General features: G+C 36.8%; 1 protein-coding gene across 1 annotated transcript in view; it reads left to right on the top strand.

Moving 5' to 3' along the window:
* Positions 1–20,063, top strand: part of KCNMA1 (potassium large conductance calcium-activated channel, subfamily M, alpha member 1) — a gene marked incomplete at both ends in the record, with an annotated part of 146,241 nt that overhangs the window by 92,624 nt on the left and 33,554 nt on the right. The window contains one exon of the mRNA XM_010153889.1: positions 11,266–11,359. Within this exon, the coding sequence (XP_010152191.1) occupies positions 11,266–11,359 (94 nt within the window). The remainder of the gene's footprint in view (positions 1–11,265; positions 11,360–20,063) is intronic.

Here is a 20,063-nt window from a genome sequence, read left to right as displayed (position 1 = left end):
TCTTTCCCAAAATAAACTTTAGTCTAGTATTCTGTATGGGTGCAACATGTGGAGAAGTCAATTGGACAATTAAATGGACAGGGGGGAAAAAAGCCCACTGATGCTTTTTAAAAAACTTTTCATTTGACATTTTTCCAATAACAGTATGATGACTTGAATAAACAATTACAGAGTGAATCATAAATTGAGAAGGCAATGAAGAATAGAGACTAAAAAACAAGAAAAGAGTATGAGTGAATACTAAAATCTGAATCAGAAAAGATGTTCAAGGCTCAATGCACCTATGACTTAGTTTAAATATGAATTAGGATTTAATTAGGAATTAAATGAAGTAGCTTTTTTCTGCTGTGCACATTTGTCAGGGGAAAGGGAAGATGGTTGTTATGTACAAATAGTGTCATGTTATGTATATACTTCTGTATAGGAACAAGAAACCAGTTATATGAAATCTGAAACCTTTCTCCCCTAAATTGCCCAAGCCAATTGTGAAATGCTGTATGTATGGGAAAGGCTTTTTTCCTGCCCCATTTTATCAGCTTGTACCCTGAAGCATGAGGTATGAACAGCTGCTAATCTAAAGTACACCAAAGTCAACGTGTTTTGTCTGACTGTAATACACTTTAGATCACAATTTGAACAGCCTTAAACCACTTCTTTGCTTCTGCAGTCATAGTAATAGAGAAATGACAGTAACTGGTATCTCTGGAAAGCATTCATAATAATTATGCTCTTGAGTTAAACTGGAGGAGCACTAGAAAAAAAAAATTTAAAAATCTAAGTTCTACAGTATCTGTAGGGGGTTGCACATCCCCTAAAAAAAATAAAGTACTGTAAAACCATATCCTGGAATTTTTTGCCAAAAGATTAAAATTAAAAGTTTGCTGAGTTTCCAAACACCTTTCCAGTCAATTTTTCATTCTCTATACATGTGTAACCCTAAAAGATCAGGAACGTAGTTTATCATGTTTTGACAGAATATCAGAGCAGTCATCTAGAATACACAACAGGATCCAGACTAGCAACATTCCACATTTTCTATTAACTGTCTTTTTACTGCATTCAGGGGAATGCAAAGGTGAGGAATAGATCTGTAGCTGAGTTTCAAACTTTTATACGTGAGGTAAATTGAGAATGAAAGATTGTTTATCATTAATATATAACCTAAGCATCAAGTGCCAATAGATTAAAAAAAAAAAATAGTAGAGAAATGCATTTGTTGTTCAATTTTATATGCGTTTAGCCAAAAGGTACAAGCCTGGGACAAAAAGAGGAAAAAAAAGGAATAAAAAAAGGAAAAAAAATGTTTCTTGGAATGTTTCACTCTTTCAAAGAGAATGTCTCATGTAAGCACCATTCAGTATTTGTAAATACTGTGAGATGATGCGTTCATGACATTCTTGGATCTTGATGTTTTCTTATCTGCTTCAGATGGCACGCTGCAACTAAAAGCTGGTGAGCCTCACCTGCTTTTCTAACGGTACTAGTATGTAGAGATACCGTAGAATATTTCTTTCTCTTTGTGAGCAATGAAATGCATTTCCCTGAGTTTGTAATGCACATAGAAACCAAAACAGCAATCCTGTTTCATTTGAATTTCCATTTCAGACACCAAGTCAAACACTGCTCTGCCGTTTCCGAAATTAACATTCTTGGTTTTCATCAAGCACTGTTGCATTGTAGTTTCTAATCAGTTATGTCACTTCTTATCACCAAAAAATCAAGCAACAATTACAAATTTGTAACGTAAGTAGTTCATTGGCATAAAGTAATTTTTAAAGGAAAGGAACATTTTTTTTTTTCCCCCCTAACAAATAACAAATGTTCTGATTACACTATATTTCTATATTTTGCTGAATTCCAACCCCATCTGATTGGGTTCATATTCTTTTCTGAAAATACCTTTGATAAGAAACGCAATACAAACTCATCAGTTTAGCTTCCTGTTAACAAAGAGACAGCAGCCGTCTGGATTATTCTAGATCCGCAGCGAAACTGCCACACTGTGTATGCTCAAACTAAAGCTGCGCAAGTTTGACAAGGGGCAGATGAATCCAGGAGTTATTGTGCAGAGGTTTAAGTCTATGCGGCAGCTGACGGTTGGAATAATCATCTATACATCGCTCTGAGCTAGCTGGGGAAAGGTTGAAGCTGTATATTTTCAACATATCTAGCCTAATGGTTAATCTGTTGTCTTGTACAGGGGGTGCTGGGTGGAATCACAGCAATAGCTGACAGTTTGGAGGAATTGCTGTGGGTATTTTCAGTTGCCTGATTCACAAAGTGGTAGGTAGCAAAGTCTAAACAGGCTTGTCATTGAAAGAGGGAAGTCATGCTCACTGTCACTCCCATCAAAAGAACTCTGGTAGCCAAAAGCTCAATCAACATATTGATTATTTGCATTTAGTAATACAGAGCTGCAGCTTGTCTTGACCCACCACGTGAAAGCTGAGCTTTATGGAAGACATGCCAGATTGCAGAACCGTGATTGCTCCTTTTGGAGGTCAGCTGGGAAGATGCTTAGGAGAAAGAGCACAGTTAAGTTGGGGGGAGAAATAAAATATTTTTTCAAACCAAGATAGTTTAACTGTTAAAAACACTCTGTACTTCTAGTGATGGATCTGGCATATCTGCACAGTGGCATGGCATTGCTCACTACAGAGATTAAGGGGGTGCAGTATGAATTAGACTGAAACAAAAATGAAGTATCTGCAAGTGACAGCTCTGGCTGATGGCTGACTATGAAGGAAAACACTGTGCTAGTGTCTGGCGAAAAACAGTGCTGAAAGCCTAGCAGCTGATAGAGATGGGGGAGGAAAGGAGCAGTGGGTATCGGTGGTGGTTGTTTAGAATGTCTGGTTTTGGTCAGGATATTTTTTCTCCTTTAAAACACATTTTCATCTTCCCTTCCAGGCAAATCATGCTGAAGCCAGTTTCAGCCATTTTGTTGAAAGCACTGTACTGGTATTCTGCCTTGTTACATTTAAATTAAAGCTCAGCCCAGTTTTAAGTTATGGCAAGTGTATGCTCACAAAGAATAAATAGACATTGCCATAGGCATTAGATTAACTACATTGGTTGTTTTAAAAATGTTCAGGGAGCTGCAGATTGCATTTCAAATTATCTTCATTATAATAAATAAAATGTATAGAAGTGAAACAGGCACGATTCCCTAATGCAGTCTGTAGGCAAGTGTATATTCATTAAGCTTGAAAGGAAGTTCTTGAGGGTGGGGGGAAAGAATAGGAATGTATGCAGCTTCAAAATACCTTTACATAAACCGCATTAACATCACACATTTTACATGCATCTGTCTAATTTTGAAAGGTTTCTTGTGCAAGTTCTGTACTGCATTTACCAAAAACAGAGTGCTCACCCAGGGTGCAATTGGGAAATACTAGAGAAACCATGGAATTTCTTACTCTTATCCGCTCCCTTACTGTTTGCCATTCTCAAAAGTTATTCAAAATTTACTGTCAAAATGACCAGTAAGTATCTCTATTCTTATTTAACAATAAAAATGCCTTCTAGATACATGACAAGTGTCCTGAATATCTAATGAACTTTGGCAGAATAAACAATGCAGGCAGTGCACACATCCTGTGACCATTTGAATTGAAGGCATATATCATATTGGATAAAGAGAAACTAATGTAACTATGACTAGAAAATAGTTTTCCTTTAGTAGACTCACTGGTGCTAAACTTACCACATACTTGGAAGTGAACTCGTGTGGATTTGGAGGTTGTGGTTTAACATTGCACAGCGGTAGAGCAAATTACCACAATCCAGACAGTTTGGTTGCCAAACCTAGTGAGGCAGTAGCAGTATGTAAGGATAGATTTAGTCCCATATAATTAACAGCAATCTTTGCTTCCCAAATATGTTTGCTATGGAAATCAGCATACATAGTGGTGGAAGCACTCAATCAAATTTTTAAGAAATTATTAATAAAAAGAAACTGTTTTGGCTGAACAACAGGATGCTATAGAAAACACAGGTGTTTTGGCTTCTGCACAATATAGTATGTATCTGCAGAAGACATGGCATTTGCCTGTATTTCTCACCTAGTTGTATCATACTGCTTAATCTGAAAGCACAGTAATATCTTGAGCTCAAAATTGCACCTCTGTGCTTGCACATTTAGTGCCATGTGTATCCTGACATTTATGTCTAGGCTATAGTGTGCATGTACAACTTGACAGGCTACTTAGACTAAAAATAACCAGTTTTACTCTTCTAGGGTAAAAATGCATACTTGTATTAGAGGAATGGAGAAAGAGAATTATATCTTCCAAAGAGAGGCTGTTCAGATGTTACACTGTAATCTTTGCTTTTCAAGATTGGGTAAGAAGTCATGAGCCCTAAACTGTTGGAGTCAGAAAAAAAATTGTCCTATGAGCAAGGTATTTCATAGTCATCCACTGTGGGGCTTCTTCCATTTTCAGCTGAAGCAGCTGAGCTCTTGTCAGAGGCACAAGGTTAGAGGTCATGGGGTGAAACTGGTAGTTAGAACTTTTAAATCTGGAGTAATTTGACAAAAAATGGTAACTCTGTTATCCCCATTGTTTGATGTTTGGCTTTTCAGTGGTAGTACTCTTTCCAAACTGTTGGAAATAAGGGGAAATAGGATATATTTTACACAGCACAGTCTGCCTTCATGCTGAAGAAGATCATGTGATGCTATTAAATACAATGCCAATCTCAAGCTATTAAGCCATACTGAAAGACAAGGTATTTCAGTTCTGTCTCATGCTTGTGCCTCTGTAAGCACAAACTCTGAGGAAAGCTTAGTTATGTCTGCATGGAATATTCCATAAGACATAAACTGTTATGGAATTTTCGGGTCTGGTATCTGAAACCATCACTTATTGAACTCCAGAAGAGACTATAACGTTTTATGATGTTTCTTAAGGAACTTGATTGGAGAGTGAATAATCATTATTAATAGATGTTGATCTTCCATTGTATGTGACGATACTTTAAAGCAGGCATGTAGATTTATGAAGATTATTTCCAACATTACTGTCTGTAGTTTAAAAATAGAACTGAATTGATGCATTTCAAAGTGTTCAAATACATACCTGACCAATGACTTATGTAGGGAGATAGGTCTCTGCAGATGTATTTTATCATCTGAAAATTGTTTCACTAGAGGAATATCAAAGATAGAAGTACAAGATTTGACAAAACCCCAGTAACTCTGAGGTATAATTGATAATTTTCAAGTAGTGTATCCAATAGGACACACAGCAATTTTTGTGGCAGATTTGCTAATCAAAGATATCCTCCAATGATTTAAAATCTATGTGTACTCTCATAAGTGTGCATTATTAACATTATGCTTTAAATGTTACTAGTACTAGTAAAGAGCAGAACAACATTGAGAGTTATTCTAGTTCTGTTCCAACTGATTTTTCTATCGACCTCATTCAGAGTATTAGTCATCAGTTCGGAGATCATGGAATGGGAATGGATACTTTCTCACCAAATAGCTGAACTTCGTGAAAAAGTACATTCCACTGACTCTTGTAATGCACATATAGTCACCTTTTTTTGTGAGATTGGCAGATTTTGTGCTTAAACAAAATGGCAAGCAGGTGGATGCTATTTAAATAGCTTTTCTGTTACTAGATAGTGTTTCTAGCTGATGGTAAGCTAGACACAGATACCAAAAAACATGCTGACCTCCTCAAACAATTTTGAGCTACTCTCTACTCGAAGTTCTCCTTGGAAACTTTAAGGCAATTTGAACATATGGAAATAATGCTACAAGATTATCAGTCCATAAACTACTCCCTACCTAACCTCCTCACCTCATAATACACAAAAGAATTTAAGATCTTAGTGGCTCAGTTCTGTACCTTCTTCACTATAATATACTCATTTAGAATGAAACAAGCATTACAAGATCATTACTGCATATTTTCACCAGAAAAACACTCCATTATTTTTTTACAGAGGATAGAATTTCTTAGAGCTATTACTATGGGGTTTTTGTTTAATTATCTTTAGAAATAGAAGAATGAGAATCACAGTTTCAAGATAAATCCGTATTTAGGAAATTAAATTTATTAACTTTCTTTTCAGAGGTGCTATGCGTGACCTCCTGAAACAGACAGTATTCAGCACTTCTGAATACCCAACTACTTTTATGTAGGTTCCTAAACATGAGCTTAATTCCATAAGTATGCTTGCACAAGTTTGAAGTGTTAACCTTATTTTTTTATTATTCCTTATTTATTTTCATAGCAGCAGAGTGCTCTCCCTCCACTGTCATTTTCACTAGATTCAAAGGAATAAACATCTTCCACAGCTAGTAAATCTCAAAGCCTTTATCAACATGTGGGAAATAAGTGTTACCTCAGACACACTTACCCTAGGATGGGATTATTGCTTAAAGATGATAATATTGTGGAATAATCCTTTTATAAGTATTCTCTTATAAAAAGCCGTTTTTAGGGGAAAAAAAATTAAGAAAGCGGCAGGTATAAACCTCTATTTCAGCTATAGAAACTGATACTTTAAGCTTTAAAGTCTGTAATTCCACATAATATCAAAACTGATTCATGCCTGTGGTTTGAAATAATTTTTAATACAAAGACATTAATTTACATTTTTTCTTATTATTTAGAAGTAAAGAATGCAGCTAGATCAAGTTACCCAAAATGTTCATATCAATTCAAGAATGCAACTTCTAATGCATTGGTTGGTGCCAAGTCCACTGAAGGAATCCTGGAACCTGTTCCACTTGTTAATAACCGTAAAGGGAGCCTCTTCCTACCCAACAACCCCTCGCTGCTGCACCTTAACTTATTGAATTCTGTTGAACAAGGAAAATCTACATACTGTAGATTACAAAGGGCACTCAGCTTGCCTGTAAAATACCGCTACCAGTCCCAAAAGCCTGGGTTGAACCAAGACCTCTGTAGGTAGCCCTGTAGTTGGACGCATAAGGCAATACGAATTGGTTTGTGCATGGTTTTGCAGTCTGTTTTCAATGTGACTATGACATTACTAATGTTCTTTTAAGTGCTTACAGATGTGGGTTTCTCCAGATGTGGTGATTAATAAGTTAATAAAGATAGCTAGTCAACTAATGTTTCTGGGTGGTTTGCGCTTTACCTTTTATATGGTTTATTTACTCTGAAGCATTTACACGTTAGGCAGAATGAGTTTACCAGGTATTCCAGTTTGAGGTTCAGTAACATAGATGCTGTTTCAAATTCCAGCTCTTTTTTGGGTCTAAAAAACAGTGTCTGTAAACTGTTCTGCTAGTCACCTGGGAGAAGTAGTGAAAGAGACAGATTTATTTTAAAAATAGTAACTAAATAACAAAGAAAAAAGTTATGAACTTGTCCACTGTTTCTGGAAGACATTCCCTTTATTTTGCTTAAAAATGAAATGAGGATAAAAGTCAAGTAATATGTTGTTACAGATGTTCAGCTCCACATTAAGGCTGTTAAAATTACCAGCACATTTTAAATCACTCCATGGAACATTGTCTGGAGTTTCTGTCATTGAAATAATGAATCCTTTTTACTCAAGAATAAGCAAACATGTTAAAACATCAGTGTAACTTTAAATTAAACTCCAGCATAAACCGGAGCATCTGAAGCCTCATTAGACTTGCCTGACATTTTTCTAGCACTGAGTCTTCCTGAACTGCAAAACTGTTATATTCTCTGCCTATGAGACAAGTGAGCACTGAGTTGTTACAATAGTACATTAAGCGTTGTACTTCGGGATGTGCAAACAAGCTCTTGAATCTTATTAGAACTCAGAGGCTGTGGATTGAGTTCCGATTCTGTAAGATTCTGTGTCCAATTCTTTAACTTATTTGCAATTGTTATGAAAGCTGTTAAAGTATGTCTGGATAATATAATATTACTGTATTTTAATACAAATCCTGTATTGTAAAGACGTCAGAAATACTAGAAATGGGAACACATCCTCATCAACAAAAGTGCTAGGTCAAACATACAACAGATCAGAAGATCTGTTTTTGTTCTTTCATCAGAACAAGCAAATTTAAGACTCCCTTTTAAATTAATGCAGACACAGGAACCATGAAACTAAAATGACACTTTATGTCTTTACTAAAAATTTAGTTAGATCTATTTCTTTAAATATGCAGGAAATCAATAAGAGTATCTGAAGGATAATAATTAAATATGTTTTATCTCCTACTTACTACTAAGAAGCCACTTGTGAGTTATCTTTGCAACACTTTTGGGAACAAGCCATAAGTAATGGTGTCCATTATATACCATTCACATATTTCAGATTCATGGGTTCCCTTCACCCATTCTTATGGAGCTGCGTTTCTAAACTGCAGATGCACTGTAATCTCTGTGCACAGATTTCACATCTAAACAAAGTCTTGTTTGGATGTGATATGATTAAGATAGATCACCTCTCATTGCTCCAACGAGAATAAATGACTTCCTTGCTTAAACAAAGCATTTCTTTAGCAAGAAATTGAGATCTCTCAGAAGGCTTTGCTAAGAGATATTAACTAGTGAGTCACGTTAACCTTGGACTTTCCAGGCAATTGGTGACAGTAATGACATTTGAATATGACAAGCATGTGCCAAAAGAGGGAGCTTATTTATTGTAGATGCATTACCAAAAGTAACTGCAGACTGCTAGACATCTAGTTCTAGAAATGGTTATTTTGGATGATTACTAGTAATCAGATGGCAGGGTAGCATCACATGGCAGCGCTGGAGAGCACAAACATTGGACCATTTATTACAAAAGATATTTGTAGTACTGACTTTCAGTATTTGAAAAGATCAGATAGAAGTCATTAGCTCGGTGAAATCTTGGAAAATTACTCTTTTTTAATAGTTGTATATTGCTCTTAGAAATATTACTGGCTATAATATGATCTACAGATGACTTGTGTTAATGTAAGATTTTGCACATTGTCCTAATGACTATATATCTTCCTTAAACTTTATTTATGGTACAATACTGAATTTCTTCACAAACATTCTGTAACCCCATGGTAGCAGATTAAATTAAGTGAAGTTTAGAATTTTTACTACCAAGGGAGCAAAAAGTATCGCTTATAGCTGGTTTCTAGAAGGAACATTTTGCATGGTTCTTGTTCCTTTGATCTTTTAAGTGGTCGATTCATCCGATTGGAACTGAATATTTATATCGTATAGAGAACAAGAGAGCACAGTGTATATGTTGAAAGCAACCTATTGTCTGTGTGGAATAACATGTGAATGATTTTTTGATAGACAAGTTTAAAACAAGACTAGAACATTTCCAAGAGAGTGATTTGCAGATGGTGTTCTGAAATGCACAAATACTTCCACTTTGTTGTAATCAGAAATAGAAAGATATTACTAACAATTCTGTGCATATTCGCTTCATCTTGCAAATAGCTACATGTTGAATGATCTAGTTTAATCCAAACAAATTGTCACAGAAAGAAAATTTCAATTTGTATATTTTTGAGAATTTTCTATGACCTTATTTATCTGTCAGCCAAACAAAGACTCATACTTGACTAATCAACAATAAACGTTTCTTCTATAGGACTCAGACTTGGAGGAAAAAAGTAAAATAATATGGAATTTTTTCTCTGGGGATGCTGCCTGACAGAAAAGAAAGCTAGGGAAGCAAATCATTATTAGACAGTCATTGCCCCGATCTAAGTATTACCTTTTATACCACTCTTTGGGGTATTTATTTTGGGGTTATCTTTTCTCTTTTTTTGGTTTTTGTTTTGCAGTGCTGTCTTTTGTTTTGATTCCTTTGATGTGCCAGGTTATTTAGAAAGACAGCACATCTGTCTTTTCAGGGCCTAGTCCTTCGGTCTTAAGCAAGGCAGAATGAAGTTCCATAGCAGACTTGGTCAAACAGAGAGACATCATAGGATCATAGAATGGTTTGTGTTGGAAGGGACCTTAAAGATCATCTAGTTCTGAGCCCCCATGCCATGGGCAAGGACATGACAGGCTACAACGCAGCCTGTAATAAAATAGTGTCAGAAGAGGGTTATAGCAGAATGCTATTGCTTAATTTCTTCCCAGATAAGTCTAGGGCAGGTGACATATACCCAGGTTTTGTTGTTCTTCCTACATAGCTGGTTGCAAATAGATTTTTTTTTTTTTACAGCATCTGCTTGTGCACTGCTTATGTGTATTAAGCTCTTAATATAGCTGCTGCGACTACTAATCTCTTTCATTTTAGCTTTAAAGTAACAGATTTCTAGGCATCAGTTATATTATCTTCCAATTCATTTTTCAGTTAAAAATAAGATGGGAAAAAAATCATACTTTTTCCATCTTTATTTTAAAATAATTCAGCATTAGTGTGAATTTGAGAAAGCGGGCATAAGAGACTTCCTTTTAATAGCACACATAAACCTTATGTGCAAATTATCAAGTGCAGTAACTATCCTGAAACAGTAAAGATGATGATTAGTTCTTATAGATGAGTTATTAGGAAGCTGCACTTGTTTAAGCAATATGTATTATAACATAGGTTATTCAAGAGTAGTTTATGATTGACAAAACTGTAAGTGATTTTACATCTGTAAATTGATCTGTCACTGAAAATGCACCTCATCCTCATTAAAAGATTGCATAACACATGCATCCTCTGTTATACAGGTATTGTCTCCCCACTTCCATTCAACCTCATTCTGTTCACTCCTGTAAAAACTCCCTTTTGTGAGAAGAGTAGAGCGATGAAGTCTGACTTGTGCTGGAGAGCTGTGCACAATGGCAGGCTGCGTTCACATTCCTGACTAACTGAATCATTGAACATCAAGGCATTGAATATTTTACATCTCTTCATGAAGACTCTGTTGTTTGGCATGTGAGGAGCAAGAACCAACTGGTGTCTAGTTCATTAGCAAAAGCAGGCTGGCAGCTGTTATGTTGGTATTGCAAATAGTACTTCATCTTTCTGGGAATATAGCAGAGCACTAATTCTACTTTTCTGTTTTTCAGATTAACTGAAAATAACTCTAAGAATAACCCGAATGTGGTTCCCCCCCTTTGTTTTTGAAGTATGAAACCAATTTGAACGTCTGTGTTCAAAACTCTGGTATTCTACCCTGCTTCTCCTTCAATCCAATCTCTTTGACTAACACGTATTTGATTTTTATTACTGTTGGGCCTATGTTAGCAATGAAGTATCAGTGCGTGAATGGACATAGAGTGTGTGTTCTTTGCTACTTCACTTGTATTTCATATTGCACTTAGAGCAGTACTTAATCTCATGAGTTCCTTATATTTCCAGTTGAAGATGAGCAGCCGTCGACACTATCACCCAAAAAAAAGCAGCGAAACGGAGGCATGCGAAATTCACCCAACTCCTCACCCAAACTGATGAGGTAAGACTGTAAGAAGCTCATATCTTCATCTCTGTTCTTCTGCCTTTCTCTTCTCCTCCCCCCACATCAAAAATAAGGGGTGGGGGTGGGAAAAAAAAGATTGTTAGATGGTTTCTGAAAGGCTGAAGTATTTATTCTGTCAGCTTGTCAGCAGTTAATGATAGAGCTGAAAAAAATTCTGTCATGAAAAACAGTTTGAAAAGCTGTTTGAAAAATACATAGGCTTTAAAGTCTTAGCTGTCACCCTGTCCTGTCCGTGTGTAGTTCTTAAACAGCAGTGGCACTAATGATAGCACTAACCAATCAGGGGAACTCATGTGGTTAGTTTGCCTCAGGCAATTCTCTTTTTGTTGGATTCCCTCTGAGTACTGTGTTCTGTACTTAAGGCCATATGTGAGATGTATCATCACAATCAAAAATGAACCTGAATATTACCTTCCTTTTATCCTGTCGATTGAAATCAAATTTCTGTTAATTGATTTAGACTGATAAAAAAGTCTAATAATCTATGTACTTGCCAAAGCAAAGTTCAAAACTAATGCAGTTTTACTCAGGCTAAAAGCACATTAATTATGAAATACAGGGATTTTTTGAGGTTAGTATATACTCTAAAAGTGGGTGTTGAAAACATCATCTTGTTAGTGATATTTTTCCCCTGTTGCTATGTGTACATTACTTTACACCAGTACACCTTTTTATAACTATGTAGTGTCCTTCCATAGGACAAATTAGCTCTAACAGTTTTGTTAAAACTAGAACTGCAACACGAGGTAGGAATCTATTACAATAGTATGGCATTTGCTTTCTGTGTCAGTGTGCTTCACTTTTGGCCTGTTCGAGTCAGTCACAACAGGATCGGATAGCAGACGTGGAGTTTTCTACAAGGAGGCTGTTCCTCCTCTGGTTATTCATATCTGAAGTAGCCAGGCTAGAACCTCAGTCCGTAATTGTATCCAAAACTAAACATCATAGCAGACATTTTCCACTGCATATATATACAGAAAAAATATGACCTTATTTGCATATATAAACAGACACATTTATCCAGTTTGGGTGTATGTGTAGCAGTAACTGTTCTGCAGTCACAGTGGTTAAGTGAAAAAATGTAATATATAGTTCTTTCTATATATAAAATAATTCAGAAATTTTATTGTTGACAATGGTTTTGTTCCTTTAACAATTCTGGATACAGCTAAGTAATATTCCTCTTTGTATTTCAGTCAGTAGACTGGAAACTTTTTTTGGCCACTTACAGAAGCACCCATATTTGTTTACTGTTACTGCAATATAGGACATATTCAAGGACGTGCCTTCTACAAGTCGTCTTCATTACCGTTTAGACTATAGAACCAAAAGTTAGATTGCTTCACAGAGGAAAATGCACCCAACTGTGGCTTTTTTTTGCTGTAGACCATCTATTTCTGTTAAATGTATCACTAAAAGTTCTCTGCCTTCCTGTTAGCTCAGTCTTGCCCATCTGACACTGATTTACATGCTTGTTTACAGTTTAGGAGAAAGAATAAAATGAACATACTGGCAAGCTTCTCATTTTTATGGTGCCAGTTGTCATGCTAACATCATTTTCAATTTACTTACCTTTGGACAGTCTTTTTATCTGGTACTAATAGTTTTAACCACTTGAAGTTTTAAACATGTGGGAGATTCTTCCCCCACACCAAATCCTAATTTTGGGGAAGTAGAAATAAAAAGAAAGAGGGAGAAAGAGAAAGAGCTGAAACATTTGGAGCTAAGCACACTGTCCCTGCTTGCTATGTAAAGTATGCCTCATTTCTTTGATCTTGAGTAATAATAATTCTGGGGAGTTATACTGTTTTCATATGCTTCAAAGCTGTGTCAAAGTTTTGCTGCTTAAGGGTACTTCTTTATTCTATTGGCTCTTGGGTACTGAGATGACAGGTCCTCTGTACTAGGTGCAGGCTTTTTCAAGTCATAGCCTTCAGCAAAACATCAAATTACCAAATACAGGGTAACATACTTCTACACAAATGCCTTTCCTGTAGATATATTATACCATATATATTAAATACTTTAGTGTTACACGGTGCATTTTATGTGCAATAGAAAGTGATGGTTTGAGGTAGCCTTAGGGGTACTTTTTTCCACAAGCAGAAAAAGCTAGTGTATACCGTATCAAGTATGGTTTTTACAGGACTTTCTGCCCGAAGGCCTTTGTAAATAAGTAATGATCAACAGATTGGCTGTGGGTTTTTGAAAAGCATGCCTGTGTCAGTTTGCATGATGGGGGAAGATTTTCAAAGTGGAGCCTGCTTTCATTGCCTGCTGAAGAGGGACTGAGGGAGAGTAGTCGTCCTGAGCCTGAGCTGTCTGCTCAGTAGCACATCAGAATTGCTAAATACAGGTCGAGCAGCGAGTGGAGAACTTGCCAGGCTTCCAAATCCAGACATTGTTTTCTTCCTCTTCTCCCTCGCTACTAAATTTATTCACCAGCCCTATACAGGCACCCTCAGCCTCCCCAGACCCAAGCATCTCTTTGTCTTACCCTTTATCTACACTGACTTAACTTTGGTTCGAGGTGCTATATAAAAGACAGTGGATCGAATCAGAAAAGAACTCTGTTAAGCTTTGTGTGTATTGGCCAAACGCTTTTCTCCTTTCTGATAAACAAAGGTGGGCTGTATTATCTGCTGTTTCGTATCCTCGTAAATTACCTAAAGTGACAGATACTTGCTTTCCTGCCCAGAAATCTTCAGTGTATGTCAACTGAAAGTACACAAGAGGTAAATCAGCTAAAGCACTGTCATGTCTGTAGCTGATATTTATCTTTGCAATATTTTTCCTAAATTTACTTTAAAAGCTCCTTTTCAAAGCCAGCTTTGCCCCTGTCCCTCCCACAGAAACAGCTGGCTACTTTTCCTCAGTTATAGTCCTGGATCTAGAGGGGACCTGGAGGACAAGTCTGGACCATTTAAAGGAGGAATATGTGAAAAGTTCATTTCCAAATTGTAATTGAAGCTGTGACTGTAGAATCATTTTCTGAGCAGCCCTACTGTTAAGATAATGTTGAAAATGCTGCATAGTTTTTAGACGACCATAGCATCTGGGCCAAATCGGGGAAGAAGGCATTATGCCATGAGATAAAACTTTGTGACTTCTGCTGTCACTGGACTAGAACAGAGGACAGAAGCTATATCGTAGGTATTCCCTGGGACATAACAACAGGAGGTCTGACAGGCGCTTTTTTAGACCTGGTCAGAAACTGAGAATTTTTGAGATGTACTCACATGTAAGTAGAAGCTTTATTAACAAATGTGATTTAGATAGGTAGATTGAAGACATCTTTTCAATGTCATCTTTTTGACGTTCTTCTCTCTAAATGCCAATAAGTTAGTAACTGAAATAAATAGATGCTAGGCATACAAATGTTCTTTGTATATATCACAAATGGTCTAGATTGTCAGTCAGAAAATCCCTGTTCTAACTGAATCCTGCATTGCATCAAATGACATGAGCAGAATCACACTGATACAATACTGGAAGAATCTATTCAATCGAAAGCAAATCCTTCAAATTCCAACTATAGCTACAAATGCAAATTAACTAAAAAAATACTCTGCATTGTCATGTTTTACATCAACAGAAGTCTGTCCCATTAAGCCCTCAAGAACATAGTTATTATTAAAAAATAACTTCAACTCCGACAGGAAAAAATGGATGCTTCTCCTGTGGAGATGTGAATACAAAGACATGCTATTACAATAAAATGTAAATTAAAGTGAAAATAGATGGAAAATGAAGGAAAGCTGTCAGTAGCAGAGTAATCGGCTATCAGGTATCCTTCTTCATGAGACAGAGAAGAAAAGTAAAACCATTTGATGCCTCTGGTGTCATGCAGTGATATTGTCACCTGTTCATCATCTACAGGCACAGTTTTTGATGCATGTTATTGATGAACAGATTCATTAAATACAAGGAGCCTATGTCACCTGAATATCAAATGGTAAAGCTACTTTAAAAAAAAAAAGTGTCATTTTGGATTCCAGAATGACCAGTAAAAATGTGAAAAGCCCTGGATATGAATCAAAAAATCCACTTAAAAGCATTGTTGCTGGGGCTCAAGTCTGCACTTAAAGCTTTGGTAGCTGCTACTGCATGAGTGGAATACACTGACTTGAAGGAAATGTCAGCCCAGCTGAGTCAAACTACCTCTTAATGCAAGAACAAATAGCATATGACAGGGCCCAAGGGGCCTGAAGAGCAAACAAATAGTTTGTCCCTGTCCACTCCGAGTGTAGTGGTGTAGTTGACATAGGCCTCTAGACAAGTAGCATACTCAGCAAAGGGTCATTATCATTAGTGTCGCTGATCACATAAGAATCAGAGGCATCAGAGGACACTGGGTTTTCAGTGTGTTGCCAAAGAGAATTTCATAAGCCTGAGGATTTTTCTTGATCAAGGATCTAAAATAATTCCCAACCAAACCACAAAGCTTGCTCAGAGACTGTCAAGACCCAGCTAAGTGACATGGAAAAAAGTGAGGTTTTTGGCATACGTTTCTGGTAACCTAATGAGATTATTTATCTGAAGTTGAGGGGGAAACCTCCTGTCTTTTTTCCTGAAGTTGGGTGTGTTATTCTAAGTATATGAACAATAGCTGTGCACATTTATCTCCTCATCCACCCACACAGCTACATACACTCAAATGTACATACGCATTTCTGCTAGTGCCACTCAGGATGAATTTATATTACTCCTGCCATTGTAGGGCTGCTCTTCCATGAGCTGTGAGCTTTTTCATAGGAACCAAAACAAAGTGATGGGAGGTCTAGAAGAGAACATTTCTCAAGCAAAAACTGGTAAAATTAGTTCAATCTGATAATTTTCCATGAATCCCCTAGAATAGGCAGATTTGAAGAGGTGAAAGCTCACTGAATAAGCATAACAATGGTTTATACACATATCCTTGGAGATTTCCATCGTGTACTCTAAAATTTATGTCCATTTTTAAGGAATTACAAGGCTAACTTTATGCAGTGCTAATACGTAATGATAACTAAGCTGCAACACAGCAGGTATTTAATAGCACATTTTGCTTCCTGATTCTGTTTTACAAGTTCACAACAAGCAACATGAGCAACTGGAGTAGCACAGTGATCACTGTTATCTTAGACCTGTTTTTAGCAAGGTTATAGAATGAAAAGTTTTGGATGGTAGGGGATAGCATACATCAACCATCTGACCGTTGCTACTGTTGGTAGTTGTGTTACAAAGCATGGGAATAAGAACAGTATCGTATTTTTTTTTTGTGTAGTGTAAAATATTGCACAAGTGTTTTTGAGATGAGAGAGCAGTGTCTGGAAAAAAAGAATTTTCCAGGCAAAAAAAAAAAATCAACTTTTTTTTTATAAAGTTCAGTGTAACAGAAGATCCACTCAAATCAAGACAAAGGAAAAAAAAAACCCTCTTCATCTTTAAACTGTGTTTAAAGATAAAAACAAATTCTTATAAACTTTGACTTGTGAAAGTGGTAGCTTTTATCATAAGGTATAAAGGCTACACACTTCATTTAAGTGGCAAAAAACCCTCTTGTATTTTATGATGCCACTTAACTATGAGTTTATGTTTTTACAAATGAAAAATATTTTTTCTGGGTGTATTCTCCTACCCCTCAAAGATTGCTACTTCTTCAGCCTGAGTAGATATAAATGGGAAATACTAAAAGCAGAAGATACATCAGATGTATGCCTTGTTTTCTCCTCATTAAATTGCTCATATAAAGGGCTAAAAGTTAACTTTTTTTTTTTTCTATATCATAGGATTCATACTTCAGAAGCATATTCTGAGTACGTCCTGATGTATCCAGATACTTTAAAGAGCAAGATTCTTACAGTAAACAGCTGTATATCAGTGTCCTTACTAGTCCTGATAAATTAATGTGAACTTTTCAGTAAGGCTTCTGAGGGTATAAAAAAAAAACTTCAGCAACACCTGGTCAGAGTGAGATTGAAGGCGGGAGGATTGTTAGCATTCTTAGTGCTGTGATTCAGGCCATAGGCTTGACAGGGCACTAGGTACCAGCCACTGTATTAGATATATTCTTCTTTGTCGATTTAGGGAAAAAGTCAGATGGTGGGAGGTTGTATCCAAACTTAGGATAACCTCTGAATATGGCAGTTAAAGCATTCAACAGTAAACTATGGGTTTTCTTTCTCTTGTCATACTGGGTTTTCATCTCTAAAGCACCATGCACCTGGGCAATGATTCCTTACAAATTTCGTTGCTGATTAACCTGTGAAAGGAAAGATCAGTAAGAGAGTGTCATTAGTGTAACACACACAGGCAACAAATTCTCATTACAACTTAATTCCATCCACATAGACTGCAGAGGGTCACAGGGAACGGCTAATGGTAGCCGACAAATGTTGGGTGTATTAGTCACAAAACATTTGCTGAATTCCATCAGAATGTCGTGACAATCTTCACAGCTAGTCCCAGCGAGCTGCTGGAGTCAGTGGAATTTGCCTGTGACAAGCCGTCACTCTGTCTTGGTTGAGCTTTATAGCACCAGTCAAAGCAGTCAGAGAAGATTGAAGTGACAGAGGCCCACTGAGTAAATAGTGAAACATGTAGCACATCATGAAATATTCAGTCAGGGTGTAAAAGCTCTAAATGCTTTTTCAATTATTAGAACCTGCACTAGCTGCATACATCTAACACTAACAGCATGTTAATTGCCACAATTTGTTAGGGTAGTTGTAGGAGAAATTTTGAAGGCATGAGACATGCTCTACTGTGTCTTCAGTTCCTATCTTACCTTCAGCAAACCCGCTCCTTCCTCCCAAAAATAAAGTACGTGTATGCACACACTCAAAAACACACGTCCACATACAAAGTCAGGTAGGAAAACTCAAAATTCCTGGCCCACACACAAGGTGAGTTTCAAGATCCTGAATCTTGAGCAGTAGACTGCTAAACATGTTTTTGTAGGCAAAATCCAGCTATAGTGTATCTACCTGAGAAAGGCATAATATCAGACTTTAACAAACACAGGTTATAGGACTTGTGTTGTTCCCAAGGGTGTTTTGGCATTGATTTTATATAAGGAGAATTTTATTGTAGGGCAGTATAAAAAGTAGCCAAGACATTGTTTTACTGATGTGCAGAGACTAACAGATTACAACTTATTTTTAAAGAACATCAGGGCCCCTACTGATCATAGAGTATCTCACTCTCGGTGCTCAACATATGGAGCATTTCCACTGCAGATCAATGAGGATATATTACTTTAATGTTCAAAATTACATGTGAATGATAGCAAGAGATTTAAGACAAAGGTAACAGAATCCAAGGATGTGCTAAACAACTGTCATTTAATGAGACAACCATTTAGCCCCAAAATGGTCTTTTCAGTTCTGTCCATCTCCAGGCATTACTCAAAAGTTCCAGACTCAAAAACTCTAAGTAAGTTAGTTTGTGGCAGTTATAAATGTGTGCTAAGAAGGCAGTGCTCTTTAAAACGTAATGCTGTCTTCCTCACAATATGGGATTTATGGTTTTGCTTTAGGCTGTTGTCTTCCAGGCAGGCTTTTTGGGATTGCAGCTGTAGCATGGCATTTAGCATCATTTTCACGTTTAATTGATCATAAGTGGCATTCTACGCTCTCCAAAACCTTGAAAAGATGGTATTTTGCTCTTCATTTTAAGTCATGCGTATGCAATATCTGCCATAAGAACCAGAGAAGCAATTTTTAAACTGGGACTATGGATGAGGGAAATTTAACTTCTGTTCCTTTTGTCCCGTGCATGATACACATGCCTTCCTAGCTGGAATGACCAAATGCTTTGGTCATTGCAAGCCATAGAAGCCAACATCTCAGTTAAAGGAAACACTATAGATTTTAATTGGTAGCAGGTGGTTTTCCTCCTATAATTTGCATTTTTCAAGCAGATGACTTTACAGCCCTGGAGAACATAATAGCTGCAGCACTAATACAGGAATTTCCACAGTAACCTGCCAGTGTGACTCAAGCCTGGCTTGACAGGGCCATCCTCAAAGGTGGGGGGGCAGAAAGACTCTAGAAAGATTTAGTCCATGATTTGGCTGTAAGGGCAACAACTGTAATGCTTTGTGTAGTATGAATTTTGATGAGAAGAGGGTGTCCAAACCCCTTAGGCAGATTTCACAGTCTGTGTGTCTATCTTAATTAATTTTTAGTATTTGCAACACAGGTTTAGATCATCACATTAACAAGAGCATATATGTCCGAAGTAGTAATGCTATTACTGTATTAGTTCATAAAATGACTGTGGTTTAAAAGAAAAAAGAAAGTCCAAAGGTCAATTTGCTTTTTAAGTGCATAAGCCAGTGTATCTTCTAGCATCTGAGGACAAAGCTGGAACAGTTTTCAACCTCCATGGATATCTTCAAGGATTGCTTTACTGAGAATGAAAAATCATTGATTAAAGAGAGATTAAAATAATAGCTTAGCCCAGAAGATTTACATTTAATAAACACATTTACATGTAAGAAACCACAGATTCTGAAACACAAAGTGGAGTAGTCCTGTCACGGTTTCCTTCTCAGGTAATTAAACCATTCTCCTAGAGTAAAAGTAGTACAATAGTATCTATTAGTATAGTTTCTTCTTGTGTGAGACATCCTGTTTGCCTCTTTTGAGGCTCTCACTTGCTGTACTCAAAGCAGTGAAGCAGATGATCCAAACAG

Source organism: Eurypyga helias, unplaced genomic scaffold (genome assembly GCF_000690775.1).
Source record: "Eurypyga helias isolate BGI_N326 unplaced genomic scaffold, ASM69077v1 scaffold5886, whole genome shotgun sequence".
In the NCBI taxonomy this organism is placed as follows: domain Eukaryota; kingdom Metazoa; phylum Chordata; class Aves; order Eurypygiformes; family Eurypygidae; genus Eurypyga; species Eurypyga helias.
Note: the sequence above shows the minus strand (reverse complement) of the source record. Positions and strands in the feature narration are given on the sequence as shown.